At 42.4% G+C, this 18,110-nt stretch overlaps 1 protein-coding gene across 1 annotated transcript; it reads right to left on the bottom strand.

The window, feature by feature from the left end:
• Window positions 1-384: 384 nt before the first annotated feature.
• On the bottom strand, window positions 385-12,214 carry RBX1 (ring-box 1). The gene is made up of 5 exons (XM_064655186.1): window positions 12,072-12,214; window positions 9,657-9,735; window positions 3,260-3,330; window positions 1,891-1,976; window positions 385-563 (listed from the first exon to the last, which is right to left on the bottom strand). Exons 1-5 carry the CDS (start codon window positions 12,147-12,149, stop codon window positions 551-553), a joined length of 327 nt encoding a protein of 108 aa, XP_064511256.1. The 5' UTR covers window positions 12,150-12,214; the 3' UTR covers window positions 385-550.
• Window positions 12,215-18,110: the final 5,896 nt, after the last annotated feature.

Raw genomic sequence — 18,110 nt, 5'->3', positions numbered from 1 at the left:
AAATTTCCTCTGCAGAGGAGCTTCTTGCAGAAGCAAGAGAGTACTTTCTAATGATGACACAACCCCTAATTGTATAGATCATCATTTCAACTCAGCTGTAAGAAAGCATGTCCACATGAAATGCTATTGCACAAATTACTCTTAGCCAGGCCAAGTCCTGCACCCATCACATTACATGGTGAAGTTTAACGCTGACCTCAGTGAGCCAGAGGTGTGGTTCTCAGTTGTGTGGGAGTAGGATCAAACTCAGTCAAAAGCCTGGCGTAGCAACAAGAAGCACTGCCCAGCTAAATAAAGAATTAAGCCTAGCTTAAGTCCCTGGTCTGCAGATAATTCCCCTCCCTCATGCTCCAACTGCCCACTCCTGAACACGAGACAAAAAACTTTGACAGGAAGCTCCAGCAAGATTTTATTCAGTGGTGTACAACAAAGAAATTAGGATGAAAGAAGAATCGTATACATTACTGACTTTCCACGTTGCTAAAACAAACCCACAGTGACAAGAACAACTGAGTCTGATGACATAATGAGAAGCGTGGTGACCATCTCTCTAGTGCCCATACCTGCAAATAGATAATATATTAATGACCTTTTAAAAATTACAATTCATGGTAGTGCTGATTTGGGTGGATTTATTTTCATTCTGCCACAATGTAATTAACATGTAAATGGGATGAAGGTGAAATGCTATGTTAGGGAAATCTTAGGAAGTTCTCTACATTTCACTTCCCCTAAAAGTCTATCCAGACATCACTTAGAAGAGAGCCTGAGCAATCCACAATACCATGTGCAAGAGATCCTCAGTATCATCATCTTTTACCCTGAATCCCAGTTCAAATATGTCCTGCATGAAAACAAGGCCAAAGCTTGTCATAGCCCTGGAAGTAACACTGAGCATGCATCAAAAGATATTAATTCATGTCTCCATTTCTCATCATGCTGCCCATGCAATATTAAGCCAGGCACCGTGGACTTAATTTTCATTGTGTGTTCACTAAAACATCTTAGTATCAGAACTATGGTACTTGAGTTGTCATGTTAATGATGATTTGCGCAACTGACTGTGAACCAGATCCCAAAGACAATCCTCAATACTTTTATCTTTTTTGCTTTGTTTCCATTTGGACTCTGATTAGAATTAATGTAATTTTTTAATAAAGGAGGTGGGGAGAGGGACAATCCACAGTCAAGAAAAGATTAATGGATGAATTGTGCAGAACAAAGTGAGTGTCAGGCAAACTTCCTAACTATCCTCAATACCTATCAAAATACAATTACCCCTCAAAAATCTATCAATTGATCTCCTGTTACTATTCTAACAACAGACCTTTGAAAAATACAAAACAAAAACAATACAGAAATTATGACTAAATGGGCCTGAGCTGCAGCAATGGTTACATGGACACTTGATTTCCAGATGCTAGGAAATCAGCTATATCAATCTCTGAGGCTCTGAGTTATAAACGAAATCACCAAGATAACAGAGGGGCCCAGTAAGATGTCTGGCACCTCAGCAGAAACACTTTGGAACCCAAGCAGCTGAATTCAGGTAATTCTCTAAACCTAAATTGCTCAAACGGCAGCATAGCATTCCCCTGAGGCTCCACTTTTAGTGAATTCCATTTCTCTTCTGCTCTCCATCCTTTAGAGAGAATGTCAATAGAAATCACTATTTTTTAACAGCTCCCACTTACCCCACAGCTGTTTGGACTTCCTTCAGAGCTCATTTAGCACCAGGAGGCTAAGGAAAGGTCCCTATACAGCAAGATAGAGGAAAAAGCCTCTCCCAACAACAACTATGCCCTCAGCCCCACAAATCTTACACTGATCATTTATATTAACAGAAGGACAATTGCATTTTTCATCTTGACATCTGTGCAGGATACCTACTTTTGGAACTCCCATTCCCTGTTGTCCAGCGGACATACTTGGCGAGTTTTGAGCCAGCGAGAGATGCAGTGGAAGTGGAAAGCGTGCTGGAAGACAAAGTTCAGATCACATCATTTCAGAACATACGAAGATATCTCAATGTGAAAGTTACCACGGCAAATAGAGAGTAGCAAGTGTTCGCAGGCAAAAGTGGGGAGGACCGATCAGCCAATTCGCTGGTAAACACCAAGGAACTGATCCACATTTTCAGAGAGGGGAGAAATATTAGTGAAATGGCAGCAGGGAGCCTGTTCCACAGTGCACGCAGTGGCAACTGACTGACTTCTGATGAAGGAGAGAGCGCAGAGTTTAGCAGCTGCTAAAATTGGCAGAGCAGATGCTGGTAAGAAGCATAATCAGAAAGAAAAGAAAGAGGATTTCAGAGTGAGTAGCAGGGATGATATGAATGTATACATGCTGAAGGAAGCTTTCTGTCAGTTTTCAGGAGAAACCAGAGCCTGAATAAAAAGGAATTTGAAAAATTAGAAAGAAGAAAACCAACTCTGTGTTTAATAAGGACACCCTTTTCAATACTCCATACAGCTACTTAAAACCAAGGTTCCACTTGTGGTAACTCTTGCACACAAAATATAATTTTGACACTAGAATATTCTGACATGGTTAAAAATTTTGCTCTTGTCCTCCGCAAACAGAATTGCAACATTTATAATCTTGTTCCAGCATTATCATGCTGTAACTCGATCCCACAGCTTAGTGAGGATTGAACAGAGGAAGTTATTTCATTATGGAAAATGTTATCTTCCAACTCAGGCCAAGGCTAGCTAAGAGGTATTCAAGTTTGGAGTTCACGTGCTGGTGGGACCATGTACAAAGGAGCATATATGGCAACACACTGGAAGAGCTGGAGACAAACCATTAGTATCAATTTGATTTTCCTCCAAAACTGGAAGCAAATCATGTAGTTACCTCACACTGACTCCTTGAATCAGCCTGCATGAAGACCAATCAAGCATGCTGACATCCAATTAATGCTTTTACCAGGGAAAAAAAAAAAGGCATAGCTCCTTGGCAAACCTTGATCAGAAAAATTATGCTCAGAATGAAAGATCTATTATTCTTAAAAAAAAAAAAAAAGTAAAGGTCTATCTTCCTCCCTTCATTTCTGTGTCTTCCTTATTACATCTCTCCAACTTTCACTTTATTTTCTTCTCTCTCTCCTTTCTAAATTCTACTAAACATATGGAGTTTGAAGTTCTTATTTGTGGTGGATTATGTGAAACATTTCATAGAACTCATTCTGTCCCGAGTCTTCAGAAAAGGGGGAGAGCATCACCACACATGAGCTCAGTAACAAAACAGTTTTCCTTACATTGCAGACGCCCCATGCAACTGTGCACTCTTCAGAGGTAGCCGATGCTTGGTTTGCTTGACATTCTATGCCTGTGAAAACAAAGATTAAACAGATATACACAGGAGTAGAAGATGTACATGCAACACCAAGTGACAGATTTCTTCATATTAGCAAGTAAGGGCAGGGGGAGATTTATTACATCAGAAAGGGCCAAGAGCTGTGGTTTAATGTGTACTGTTTTTCCAAAAGTACCAGACCAAAATATACTTAGTTGTGATTTCCTTCTTCCTCTACTTTTTTAGTATTCCGAAGTTCCAGAGGGCAAGAGTACATAGTTCATCTGCTGGCAACATGGCTCCTTCCCAAATTTCAAGGATAAATATTTTTAATTTTTTCCTCCTGTATTTTAAGAGATATCTTTTCATGATCAGTTGAAGCTACATAAATTTCTTACCCAGGTTTCTCTCTATATAAATTCACTGTCTTGTCAGACATTATGTACTCTATTTATAATTTACTTTGCTCATGTAATCTGGAGTTTGCCTGTCTTTATTCTATAGACTTGTGATAGGTAAGTACACCCCAAAAGCACACAATAGTTTAAAAATTTATGGTTTAGACTTTTTACACCTTGGAGTTAAGTACCCAGGATCACCCTCACAAAAACCCCCAACTATTTATGGGTTTGGGTTATGTTTTGGGCTTCTGTGTCAGGTGGTGTGGACGAAGGAGACAAGAGAGAGTAAGGCAAGAAGGAAGAATAGCAGTGAGAAAATAAATCCTGCAATGTGGTTCTCCATTCTAGAGCCTGAACAATTCACTTTGCTCCACCTCAAGAATAAACTTCGGAAGAAAAAAGGATATTTCCAACTCCTCCACTGTCAGCAGCACAAACTTATGAGACCAACATTTTACTTCCTGCTAAAGGATGCTTTCTTTTAGAGTCAAGCCCTAATGATTTAAAAAGACATGCTGATAGACAATCAGCTTAGAACTCAACACACAGGCTTGCTGCTTTCTTGTTTTGCAGATAATATTTTTCCCCTGGCAAAGACAATGTCTGAATGAGCTCTAATTCTATGTTCACTGTTTGTGAGCTTGAATATGCTCAGATTCAAAAACATTCAAACCCCACAGGTTTGGCTCAGAAAATGTGATCTCTATTTGCTCTGTCCTATTCATCCCTTTATTCATTTTTTCATGCTTTTTCAGGTGTGGAGAGGAACAAAATAAAAGAAAGACCCATTTTTTCTGAGATATGACAGAGGTCAGTTAACCTTAGTCGTGAGGAACTACTCAAAACAAAAACTGACATCTAAGGAAACTCAGTAACAGCAGCTGTTCTGCAAGATTTGAAAGAAAGTGTATTTATTGTGGTTTACATCAATGTGATATACCACAGCAGAAATCCAAAGCTCAATCCCTTATTTGCCTATAGAGGAGAACAAAATCCAGTACATCTGAAATGTTTGATGTCTTAATTCCTGAAGCTCTCAATACAAAGAGCAATAAAACTAAAACTGATTAAGAAAATGGAAGATGCTCAAGACCCTTGAAGAACTTCAATTACTTTGGATATTTGCACAAGATTTTACACCTGAGATTGATGCAACAATTTTACTGTTACTGCAGTATAGACTCATGATCATGGGGTGTATTATATTAAGTTTTGAACACCTGGCATGAGTCTGTAAAGTAACTGAATAGTGAGGAATAGTAGAAAATGGTGAGGAGTAGTAGAAAAAAGTGAGAACATTCATCTGAAGGAGAAAAGTCAATGGATAAGCAAAGTTTAGCTCAGGAGGTCTCTGCTGAAAGCAAGGAAAATGCTCCAGCACACAAGAAACACTTATTTTGTTTCTTCTCTTTTCCTGCTGAAAACAAAACATTGGGCATATTAGACATGAAGTCCATTTTTAGTCATTTTGTCTTTTTTTTCCCCCTCTCTGTGTGGCCCTAACCTGGGAGCTGCATGCTTTGGAATACAATTATAAATTTTTGTTTCTGGCTTTAAAGGACTCTGCATTTTGACTGGGAGTGAGAGGGAAGAAAGGTGGTTTAGGAAAGGAAGAAAAGCATCACTGAAATTCATTTTAGTCTTACTCAAACATTCTCTGACAAGCAAGTACAGTCTAAAGCATTACAGTACTAAAAGCTTAAGAGGACAGATGAGCTTCCATGGAAATAGCTGAGGAGAAGTCCTCTAGTGCTGATGTAAGGCCCTTTCCAACATGACACCCAGATTTAACTCCCTCATCAAACAGGCTGGAGACCACTGCTGGCACTGCTACCTTTGGCTGCCAAAAAAGGGCTTTCCAAAAGCTGAACCACTTTTTGGTCTCCTACCTGCTTCATTTCAGAAAAGGACAATATATCAACAAAGAAATAAAACACATGAACAGTATCTGTCAGAGAATGAAAGCTGATGATTCTGAAAGAGAAGCTATTTACCATCTGCTGATCCAAGAGAAGCAGTAAGAGTCAGACAGTAACAGGTAATGGAGGAATACTGAACAACTCTTCTGTTGCCTTGCTTTTGACAGTGTCTGGAGGTGAGGGCAGAAAGATACAGCTAAAACCTGAAATACCTGTAAATAATTGTGAAAGATGCAAGGGAGGCATTTCAATTCAGGGAGTTACGGAAATACATCTTATATAATGGCAGCTCCTGAATCCTGGCATCATAACTGTCCCACTTTCTATACATTTTCTATTGCAGAAATCTTCTGTATCTCAGGATTTAAGTAGCCATAACAGGAGGTAACAGAAGTAAAGTACATTGCTTTTGTTGGCAGCTACAAAACCAGCCCACTGCACTGGTAAATTTGATAAGAGCTCTTCAAATCTGTTTCTGCTTAAGCAAGGGTAACCACTGTATGCTTTCCCTTTTTTTATTCATGTTGCCTTCTAAAACTGTCATGAAGGGATCGAGTTATTGGGAAGAAGAGAAATAAATAAATACACACAGTTTGGCTAACACAACACTCAGAAAATAGACAGAAAACCCAAATAACCAGGCTAATAAACTTAACTACACTTATTACTCGTCCTATGAGGAGCAGCTGTCCTGGTATCCAGTGATAAGATGCATGGGAATGGTGCAAAGCTGCACCGGGGGAGGTTTAGTCTGGATATTATAAAGCAATAGAAGGCAGGCCAACACTGGAAGAGGCTTCCTAGGCAGGTGGTCAATGCCCCAAGCCTGTCAGTCTTTAAGAGGCCCTTAATAACACACTTTAACTTTTGGTCAGCCCTGAAGCAGCCAGGAAGTTGGAAGAGATGATCGCTGTAGGTCCCTTCCAACTGACATAGCCTATTCTGGCCTAGTCTAGTACCCCAGAATGCAGAATGAGCTCTTCAATTTACTTTTTCAAACTTAAGAATTTCCCCCTTGCAGTTCCCTGCAGTTACTTAGAAATGATCTGCAGATTTTACTAATTACTTATTGTAAGCTTCCCTATATCACATCATCATCTGATTCCTTCTACTTACAATACAACTCTCAGTATTTGCTGTTAGTATCACACTTCCAAAATACATGTACACAGCTATCATCTTCCACTCCTACTTATGACTTAGCAACTATATATACTTAGTTCCATTCTTTTACTCTTCTCATAAATCCAAAAATATTCAATCTATTAAGCATTCTGAGATTCTTTGGATTCTATGCAAGGTAACTATTTTGTGAGGCTGGAATATCAAACATGGTACTTTGCCTCTCACTGTCAAAGCAAGGGAACAGTATTTTGATGGCACATTTTCTGCAGTTCAAAACTATGCTGATCACCTTACTACAATATTACATTCCATATTTGAAGACCTGAAGATAATCCAATATACTAAATGCAATGTTCAGGCAACACTCCTCAATTTACCATGCTGCAATAACAGCACCAGAGAGCAAGCCTTTGAACAAAGGCTAAAGTAAGGTCTAAACAGGACCTGGGTCTTTCCAGAGAAGAATGAAACCAAAACACTGAAAATCTACTCATTCCTTCTGTACATTGAATACAAAACAAACTGAGGGCAGGGGGAATTCTTCAGCCACACTATTACCGAGTCATAAGGTACATGCACAAGGAGAACTGCAGGATGCCTTAACACTGATGTCTGACTTAATAATGTTAACAAACTTCCATTACCATGGCTGGCATTACTTATCACTCTTTTAATGTTTTCCCACTCAAGGTTTCCCTTCGTCGCTAGGAGTGGGAGACATTTGTATCCTGCATTTTCTCAAATCAAATCTTGTGTTGTTCTTCCCCGCACATTCTATTAATTTTTCCTCAATTTGCCATCACTTCACATCTTATGTTTGAAAATCTAATTAAAGGGTTGTTTAACAACATTAATGATCTGTAACAAGGAAGTAAGTAAATCCAGAGCCAACACTGATCTCGGAATACCAATTTAGATATCCCTTCTACTCTGTATACTGTCAATTTTGGTCTGTCATTTGCAGTCCAGGCTTTTCATAACACTGCTCATACACAAATTAATAACAACTAATGCTTGAGCAACTCAAAAAAGAAAAAAAAAATTACCTATGCCCTTTTCCTTTACTGTTTTTCCTAACCTACCTATATACTCTCAATCCCCACCCACATTTTGGTAGGACTTTTTGAATTTTTTTTGTTTTTAAGAACCGACAAACAAAATTCATTACTGGTAAATAGCATCTGTCCATTCTTCTTTCAGCTCCTCCACACCTCTCCTTCATCCCCATATGTCCTATTTGCTATTTATAAAAAAAATAGCAAATACATGAGACTGTATTTGGTCTGTCATGGAAAGCACTATCAACTTTGAGGTAGATTCATAGAATGAAACAGCAGCATCTACTACCTTACAATGCATCCCACTTATGGTGAGTAATTACCTTGATTTAAAGGATTCTATATATTTATTCTATATATTTGTAACTTCTATAAATGTAACTTACATTCTAACAAATCTTTGAAATTCCATTTGCCTGCCAGCAAGCAGATTAAGTAGTAGTCCAGTGTCCACCTTGTTTGAAACTACTTTCCAAGATGATACTGGTTAGAGGTACTTGAAGAGGCAATCTTTATATCAAAGGATCTCAGTATATTTCATAATCCCTGTTCCTTTTAATGTTATCATTCCCTTTAACTAAGAATAAACTGAGGCATGGATAGGCAGTAGCTGGCTCAAAATATAAACATATCTGTCCCAAAGAAGAGAACTGAACTTGCTTAACCCATTTTCAGACCAGTGTTTTCTCTTTATAAAAAAAACCCAAAACCCAAAAAACCCAACAAAATTTCAGAAAGTAGTTTTGTAATTATTATTTAAATACGATGTATATAAAAACATTGTGCATCTCCCACCAGCTGTTACTATAAACGTGAAGTCTCATTTTTGTGATATATTTCATTTTCACACAGGCTTATTGGATGTTACCATTGGATGTAGTTCCAAGGCCAATGACATAAAAACAAAGTGCAACAAAATACTGTGATGGGATCATGACAGGTCATCCCCAGGCACTGCAGTTGTACCTCTGCTTGTTTTGGGGGGTTCCACTATCCTCATATCTTAGTAATATAGGAAAATTTCTGTCTGGGGTATATTAAAAGGTCTTCTGTCCCTCATGACTGAAACAAGATGGTGCCAACAATATCTTGTCAGTTTTGACGGAAAAAAAGGGTTTATTCTCATAACCAATACTTAAAAGTACTGAAATCAGTGACTTCATGCATTCACACCTATTTTGTGATAGAAATGAACCATCCAGGTTATTGGGGGGGAAGAAAAAAAAAAAATCAAACCAATAGTAGCAATGCATTGTTTTTTATTTTGGGATTTGATTACTCTCCTTTGTAAATGAACAATTAATTCTTTAGGTGGCTACAAAATTCCCCCTACTATAACACACACTGACTTAGACAAGGTAAGTTTTGTAGAATGATGAGTCAGATTGATTTGCTAGTCCATGCCTTTCCTGGCCAGACAGAGAGTGTTACAAGGCTTCATGAGTAGCATCAAAAAGTTGATACTCATAGCAACATCCCCAACTCCAAAATATAATACCTCTCTTTGTGAGCAATGTCTGTTGACCCTGAATAATTTCAATTCCTCATGGCTCTTTACTAGTACTTCTTTTTCTCTCTGTTGCATCCAAAATACACTCAGCAACATCATCTTGTCTGTTGATGTGGCATCAAGTGATTCTACTCTTTACAAAAAAAAACGTGAGGGGAAAAGCAGTATGGGGACAGAAGTCACAAACGTAGATTATAGGACTTCAGTGTTACATAAAACAGAGCTTAGTAGAAGACTTAGTTCCTAAATGAAAGCTCTATTTGCTGAATTATATCCTCGACTGGGGAAATTTCAGCTGTTGAACACAAGTTCAAACTGTCAGCTGTGTTCCCAACCATTTACTTACATAGATCCATAATGTGGTTTCTGCAAATGGCACAGTTATCAACCACAATGTCCCATGCCCACAGAGCTACGGCGTTCCACTAGAGAGAGGGGGAAAAAAAGAAAAACAGTTTTGATTCAATTTACAGTACACAGAAATCCTTGTTATTCTTCAAGAGCCCATGTATGTTTTTAAATAGAAAAGTAGGATATTAAGAAAAAAATAAATGCAGAAGTCCAGAGTAACTCTTCATCATGAGTTCAGGTTACATTCCTCTGACAAACCTCCCAGACCCAATGTCTCCTTCCCACTTCAGAAATGAGATAACTCTCACAGTTTCTCCTTTTTTATTTTTTTTATTTTTTTGTGAAACAAATGCAAACGTCTGGATTTCTACTCAAGATCCAAAGGCAAGGATGCAGCTCATGCCAAATCCACGATTCTGATGGAAGGGACAGTCCCTTGGAGAAAGGCCAATTCAGATGCCATTTTATTAAGAGGAATTCCCACCATTTGCAGCAGTTCTTCTAGTAATCATTCCCCAGAGCAGTTGGGGTCAAGAACTAAATCTCTAACACTACTCTTTGCAGACTGCTGAACAATCTCCTCTACAAAAGGTTAATAAGCAATGATCTATCAGCAAGGCTGGATATAAAAATTTAAAAGTACTACCAAATTAACCTTTCAAAGACTTTGTTTATATATATATATAAATAATAATAAAAAAATATATATATATAAAGTAGTATCACTGTCCCATGCTACTTCAGGGGAAGGGTTTGAGGACTTTAAGACACACTATGCAGAAAAACATAGTGCCTTTTTATTCCTCCCCACAAAATCCATAATCAGGCCTTTTGTAAACTCTTTAAATAAATGGGCTTGCCTTCAATATTGAAAGCAATCCAAGACAATCGTACTGGTAATCAGGATAATCTTCATTTACTATTTAAATAGTCTAGATTTTTTTTCCTCTATATTTTTTTTAGTATATGATTGTATCGACTGTACTATAGTAAATCTTCTCTACCGTGTTCCATTTCCATCTCAGTGTTTTCATTGCTTTCCCTCAGTTTGGGACTCTGAAGGAGGAATGCAGATTGCCAAGTACTGATAAGCAATACCGACTTCGATAAGCACTTCAAATTTTCATTAGTGCCGATGTAAAAAGTATTCACACTACTACTAGATCATTTAGAACATGCATCACTAGTCATCTCATTTTTTCTCCCCATCTTCCAACTTCAACTCTAGCTGGCCTTCTGGCTGAGGTATTCATCTCTATTGGACTTCATCCACACTTAAAAGGCAGCTGAGATAAAAGTTCTCTGCACCCTTATTTCTCGCACACACTCAGGTATTTAATCTCTTGTCCCATTGTGATCTGCTCTGATGACCCACAGACCTGTACTGAGCCACACATGTAACAAAGGCCTTGGTACCTTACTGGGGAGGAGGAATGCCACTGACACATAAACGGTGCCACTTCCTGCTCCTCACATGTGCTATTATATCTGTCCTTATTTCCAAAGGGCAAACAACCATGTCACCCAAACACCTCCTCCTGCACAGATCTGCAGCCATGCACAGATCTGGGGCTTCCATCATCACTGATGGCAGCTGCATTGCAAACAAACTCATCTATAGGTGGGAACCCCTGGAAACATTTACTGATATCCAATTCAGGGGTCACTTTCCCTCAAATCATACCTTAACACAAGCCCACACAGCCTCCCCCTACTTCTCTATGCCTTCGTGAGCAGGCTCGGACTATTACCACGATCCAGCTGACAAACTGGTGGCACTGGACAAAGAGCGGTATTATGGCTGCTCTCAGCGAGCAGGCAAAGCCAGGCTGACAGGAGAGCATTTTCTGACTACACACACGTTGTTACCGCTCGATTTAGAGACGATGGAGGAGAAAAAAGTCAGCAACAGCCATTTACATTTTACACAGCACATGGGACAACTCAGGCGGCTGGGCCATAGCGGCCGGGGCTGACGGGGAGGCGGCAGCACTCCACCCCTGCTCCCCGTCCCGAAATGCCCAGAGGGTCCAGGCACGGAGCAGCCGAGGCCCGTCGGGACGGCTGCGCCCGAAAGGAGCGAGCGGCGGAGCCCCCGACCGGGGCAACCCCCGACCGGCGCGGCCCCCTCAGCGCCCCCCGCTCCCGCCCCCGCCGGCTGCGCCCGCTGATTGGCCAGCGCCCGCTGCACGTGCGCCGGCCCGCCTCAGCCATTGGCCCGGACGCACGCCAGCGCTCCCCGCAGGCCCCGCCCCCCCTCCCGCCGCGCCGGTGCGGAACCGGGCGCCCGGCTCCGTGAAGGGAGCGGGTAGCCGCCCCCTCCTCCGTCCCGCTCGCCGCCACGAGGCCGACCCCGGCCCCTCCCCGTCCCTCCGGGAGCAGCCGGAGCAGCGCGCCGGCGGGGCCTCACTTTCTTCACTTCGAAGCGCTTCTTGCCGGCGCCGCTGTTGGTGCCGCTGGGGGTGTCCACATCCATCGCGGCCGCCATTTTGGGTGCGTGAGTCGGCTCACGCGTGCGCAGCAGGGCGGGGCTGGGGGTGCGGAAGAACGGGTGGGGTGGGAGGGGCGGCCCCGGAGGCCCCGCCCCCTCCCGTCACGCCCCCTCGCCGGCAGGTGCGGGGCCGGGAGCGCGGTCACGTGGGTGAAGTCACGTGAGCGCCCCGTAAAGCGGCGGTGAGGGCGGGGCCGCGCGCAGTTACGTCATCATTGCAGTGCCTGTGGCTGGCTGAGGCTTCGTACAGCAGCTCTGTGAAATCCCTTGGGATTTGCTTCCCTGCCTTCCTCCTTCGGCCCTTAGTAAACTTATGGCTTGTTTTCGCCCACCCTAATCGACCCCTGGCGAGTGCGGGACGAGGTGGGTCCGGCGGGGTTCCTGCTGTGGTCCTTTTGTTCTCCTGCACTCCAGAGGTTTTTTTAAACGGAACATGGAATTACCGGAGACAGAACGCGCAGCGTCCAGGCTGCACTTACGGCGCGCGATTTGGGCTAACAATAGTTACAATTAACACAGGTTCACTGGTGCTGCCAGAGCTGCCCAAGCCCTGCCTGTTCTGTTGCAAAGATGGAGAACACGGGCCCGGGAGCTGGTACTGGGAGCTTCCTCCGTCAGTACAGCTCCAAGTACGTTCCCGAGAAGGTCAGGGGTAGTAGTCCGCAAGATACAGAAACTGAGGGGAATACGCTCCCCAGAAGGACAATGCAGGTCCTGAAGTGTCACCCAGCTTTGCAGGTCCCTGTGGATGTGCGATGTCTCTAGAGAGTCAACGCCTTCAAATCCATTTGTACACTGTGTCACTCCATGAATGCGGGAAGCAGGAGGTTGTAGAAGCACAAAAAGAGCATTCTCTTGCACATATACAGACAAGCCATATCTGTACTGTACCTGTCGTAAGCACTTGGGCCAAACAGTACCATCCTGGTCTGGCTCCATCCTATCTGTCTTGCTGTATGCATACAGCTTTTACCTGAGATCCAGTGCTTGCTGGGATGGGTGTCTTGCGGTCTCCAAATAAACCCTAACCTAAAGGAGGGACCTGATGTTAGAACGAGATGATGCTGCCATTGGATACGTTGGAATAATTTTCATATTTGGATCAGGATTCATATTTGAAAGACATGTAACACTTGTGCCTTAAGTCCATACCTAAATATTTGCAGGGTCAGGCTGAGCGTGAAAGTTACCTACACAATAAAGGTAAGTTTGAAGAAGAAAAATGCCCTCCCTCGTTTACACACCCTTTAACACCTCTAGTTATCTACATGGGAAGCTTCCATTTCACTGAACCGCCCCTTTCCCTGGACGCTGCTCGGTTACGGGGTGGCTCTTGTTGCTCACAATAACATGAAGCTGCACAGAATTCAGGTTTCTGTCCTGTTGCTCTGTGTTCAGGACTATTGCAAAGGAATATTTTGAAAATAGGAAGTGGGTGCTTGAGAAAATTTATTTTCTACCTTCAAAAAAATAGCTCTTTTCAAAGCAAAATTTGCAAGATTTCTTATTAATAGAAATATCAGTTCTAACCCTAAATGTGTATGGTAATGTCCCCAGTAGGACATTTCTCAGTAGGAATCCAGGACATTGAACAAACATGTAGACTAGGGCATATGTATACCAGAGAAATGTTAACATTCATTTTCACTTTAAGTGACTGCTGCAATATAAAATTATAGTCTCCCCACCTCAGCTGATGTCACCACGGGGAGGTGGTTGCCACTGGATAACAGCCATGCAGTCAACAATCATATGGCCTGGATTTATTTTTCTGTATCTGGCAGCAAAAACAATGTAGCAACTCAGATCTCGAGTTAAGTCTTCCTAAAACGGTGGTGATGTTTTCAGGAAAAAAAAAAAGGTAACAAACATGGTGCAGAGCAGAACATATACCTACATGTTTATTTAATATTTGCTGATTCATGTATGCAGATACATAATACCAACAATGGGGAGTGCACAAAGACATCTCAAGTGTGCTTTGCAAAGGCAAATTAGTGATGGTATAGTCCTCCACTTCATAAAAAGGTCTAAGTTACCTTCTTTGATGTACATGAAATCTGTTTTCTCTTGATTTTAGTGCCACCTCTAATCTCTCTCCTCCTAGGAAAAGTCAGACCCTCAGACCCGTTTTCCCCCTCTTAAGGCTATATATTATAGAGGGGTGTCAGCAGCTGCTGCAGGAAGAAAGGCTGCGGCTTTGAAAAGCATCAGTCTCGAAAGAAATATAACACTGTTGTCCAAATTACCAGCGATGCTTTGAAGAATGGATCATTTTTCAAATCTCTGGGACTCGCAGGGGAAAAAGAGGAGACTGCCAAGCTGAAAAGGCAGGGAGACAGACAGACTAGATGACATGTGACAACTGCTGTGAATATGGTTAGTCCCAATTAAAATGAGACAAACTCTCTCCCACTTGTCAAAGACTGTTGCAAAAGACAAGGTACCAAGAACCTGGTGTCTCAGTGCAGCCACCTTTCAAAAACTGTCTTGCATTTTGCTCATTGCCCTTCTCCTTTACATTCATTCTGTTGGTGGTTTGTTGTTTATTTTTCTGCAGCCAACATTTTCCCATGTGGGATTTATCCCTCGAATGCTTCCCTCCTCCATGTGTGCACCCTTTGAATGCATGTGCCTGACTGGACTGCCACGGAACAGGTGCTCGCAGCCCTGGCTCTCTGCAGCAAGGCGTGGTGGTGGTCATACTGGCAAAACTTGTCCCTCCAGAAGAGAGAGATCCACATGGTGGCAGGAGGATCCTCTAGAACTGTGTCACAAGGAAAATGCAGAGAGAAAAGGTGGATTTGCTTTCCTGTCCACACTGCCTGAGTTGTTTGCATTCTGCTTCCCAGCCACCACGACTCATCCTTCAGTACTACAGGATCTCTCTGGGGCACTTCTGTCACTTAGGAGAGAAACTGTTCTGAAAGAGAGAACTGCAGCACTTTCAAATGCTTCAGAGCAACAACTTTCTTTTACTGTACAGTCATGAGAGTAAGAATGGGCCTTCCAAAACTTCCAGGAGAAAAGAGGAGAAAAAAAAGGGACGTGGCCCCTTTCTAATGCTTATAAACCTTGAGTTTTCTGTTGCCTTTCTGTGCTTCACCCTCTCAGTGCTGCCTGCTTAAGGCATGGTTTCAATAGTGCCCTAAGCAGCATCAAGCAGGAATTACCTGGTATATAGGACGAGTTGCCAGCCAGTGGTTGCCATCCAAGGAGCAAAAATCAGGTGTATTTTATTACTTTTTAAAGAACTGTAAGGCTGGCTGGCTGCCCTCCAATTGCTGATGCTAGTAAAACCATTTGAATTGGCTAAGTTAGGATTTCTAGCGCTCTTTGCTCTTGGATGCACAAATCCACAGACAGCATTCACAAATTACTGTTGGGGCAAAGCCGAATCTACGGTTATTCCGTGTTGTCACAAAACTTTCTCTCAAAGTGCACAAAGTAGGCAAACAACCTCCCACCAAGGCTCTGTACAAGGCTCTGTAGCATCTCCAGCTGATTCAGTGTGCTTGGCATAGGAAAGCCAAATTCAAATAACAGAGCCAGAGGGGTAGATTAAGCAATATATCCCATAGATTTTTGGACCAGAGTGTGTTTGGTTTCTGCAGAAACCCAAACCTCCTGCCTCTGTGTATGTTTTCCAGATGATGGTCACATTATACCCCATATAGTACCTCTGGCTTTGTAATCCATTGCTAAAACCTCAGGAGACTACTGGAGCCTCCAAACAGGCTAAAAGGAACAGATGAGGTTCTGAGAGAGGAGCAGGTTGTAGTATTTAATGGGATGGTGACTAATTGTTGCTCTTCCTTTCTCATGAACCTGAAGCTGTTTGATAGCTTGCAGATAAAATAACATGCAGCCATCGTGGTCTGCAGGTAAGTATGTGCTTGGAAAAATCACATTACATACTGACTGTGCCCAATCTCCTGCAGAGCCTTTCCCCACACAGGAATAAAAAAGCAGTTGGGGCTGTGGCTGTAGGCTCAGCACGTGACACTGTCCGCACAGTGGGCATCTCGGCCCCGCACCACAATCCGCTGCAGCTGATACAGAGAAGTGTGATCAGCATAGAGGGACCCCAGCTGTTACAGTGAGGGTGTTGGGCTGATTCCACTCTGCTTCAAGAAAGGGCTTGAAGCTATCCCTCCTATGCATCAACATCCCCGTGCTTCCCATCCTAATCCTTGCTCCCAACTAAGGAGCTCCATCTCGGAAGGAATCCAGCACCAACCCCACCTCCTCCCTGCCACCCACCCTTTGCAGTTCTGGGCGCCAAGCTGCAGATCCTGATCGCATCTGGCTGTGCTGCCACCTCCCGAGAGAAATCAGCATCCCGGCTTCTGCTCGGGGGAGAGGACATGTTCTGCAGCCGGGCTCCCAGCCTGCACGGAGGTCCCCGCGGGAGCCAGGGCTCTCCGCGCTGCCTGCAGCCTGGGGAGACAAGGCGTGGGCCCAAGAGTCGCCACACCTCTAGGTCACCGCAGCCCAGCCGCCTCTGTTATTCAAAAGGCTGAAGAAGAAGCAGGAGAGTGAGACTGCCTACAACAGATAAAAAAAAAATATGCACAAACAGGAGCGAGGGCTTGAGAGAGAATCTTTCTTTAACCTGAGCTGGGATCCCAATGAGATGTCAGAGACAGGCTGAGATTGTAATTGAGAGAGAGAGCAAGTCTTTCAGAGGGTAACTAACAGGAAAGTGGTAGCAAGGGAGTGATTATTTTTAACCTGAACATCCCAGAAGAACTGCATGAGGTGACAAGAGGCTATGGGATAGTCCAAGTGCAGGACACAGCACCACTGACTACACTAGAGACATCATCTGAGTATCAGATCACAGGCTGGGTCTCCTTCCTTGCTCAGACAAGGGTTTTCGAAGTGCCTTTTAGATTTTTAAGGAGGATACAAAAAAAAAAAAAAAGAAGGACATTATGATAACTCAGTACAAGTAGCTATATTCATATACTACTTCATGTAAGAAACGTTGGAAGATCTGCCAGGGTAATTAGCAGTAGCCAGGAAAAACTACAAGAGTAACCAAAGTAGTAACACAAGCTTGCCTGCATATAAATCAATGAACTCCTACTGATTTGGGAAATCCACGAACCTTCAGTAACACAAGGAGAGGCAGTTCCAGACTGCTGTGTGGGAGACACTAAAACACTGTTTACAGATATTCTTATCTACAACTTCTCTCTGACAGTCTTAAATGTGGGGAGAGAGTCATACAGAGAGAATAAACACTAAAATCAGACAACCCCCCCCCAATATCAAAAAGAGAGGTCTGACTCCATTGAGTCAAAGATTTTGATGCTGTTTGAAAGGAGGTGAGAACCACTGAGCTGTAGCTTTGCATTTGTCTTCCCATACTAATTCTTTGTTCTTTTCTCAAAAAATACAGTATCCCAAAATTCCTCCCAAGATCTCTTTTAACTAAATCAAGTTCCTAACTGCAGGCCCTGCTCAATAAGACAATTAGTTAGCCTTTATCATCCTTCTTTGTCACAATAGGAGAGATGAGAGATGTTGGTAAAAGCATTTTGTTGAAGTCCCTAGTAATCACAGCAAAGGTACCACTTAGCAATTGAAAACTGTGAAGATCCAAGTTTTCTGGTTGGTTTTTTTTTTTGATGTGTGGTTTTTGGGTTTGGGGTTTTTTTGTTTGATTCGTTTTTTGTTGGTTTTATTAGGTTTTTTTGGGGGGACAGATGGTTGAAGTGAGTTCAGATGTGATTTCAGGGAAAAAAATAACTAATTTTATATCATTTCTTCTTGGAAAGACAGAAAGGAATGGGAAAAAAAAATTAGGTGGCCCACAGACATGGTAATTTCTGGTGCAAAAACTATATGTATATTACAAAAGAAGCCAAGAGTGAGGGAGTCAGTCCTCTGACTGCCAGCAGGAACAAAAAATTGTGGTACCTATCTCTGACGGTCCTCAGAAGGCAAGAT

This window comes from Pseudopipra pipra, chromosome 5, assembly GCF_036250125.1.
Source record: "Pseudopipra pipra isolate bDixPip1 chromosome 5, bDixPip1.hap1, whole genome shotgun sequence".
Taxonomy (NCBI): Eukaryota; Metazoa; Chordata; class Aves; order Passeriformes; family Pipridae; genus Pseudopipra; species Pseudopipra pipra.
This window is presented reverse-complemented; position numbering and strand designations above follow the sequence as displayed.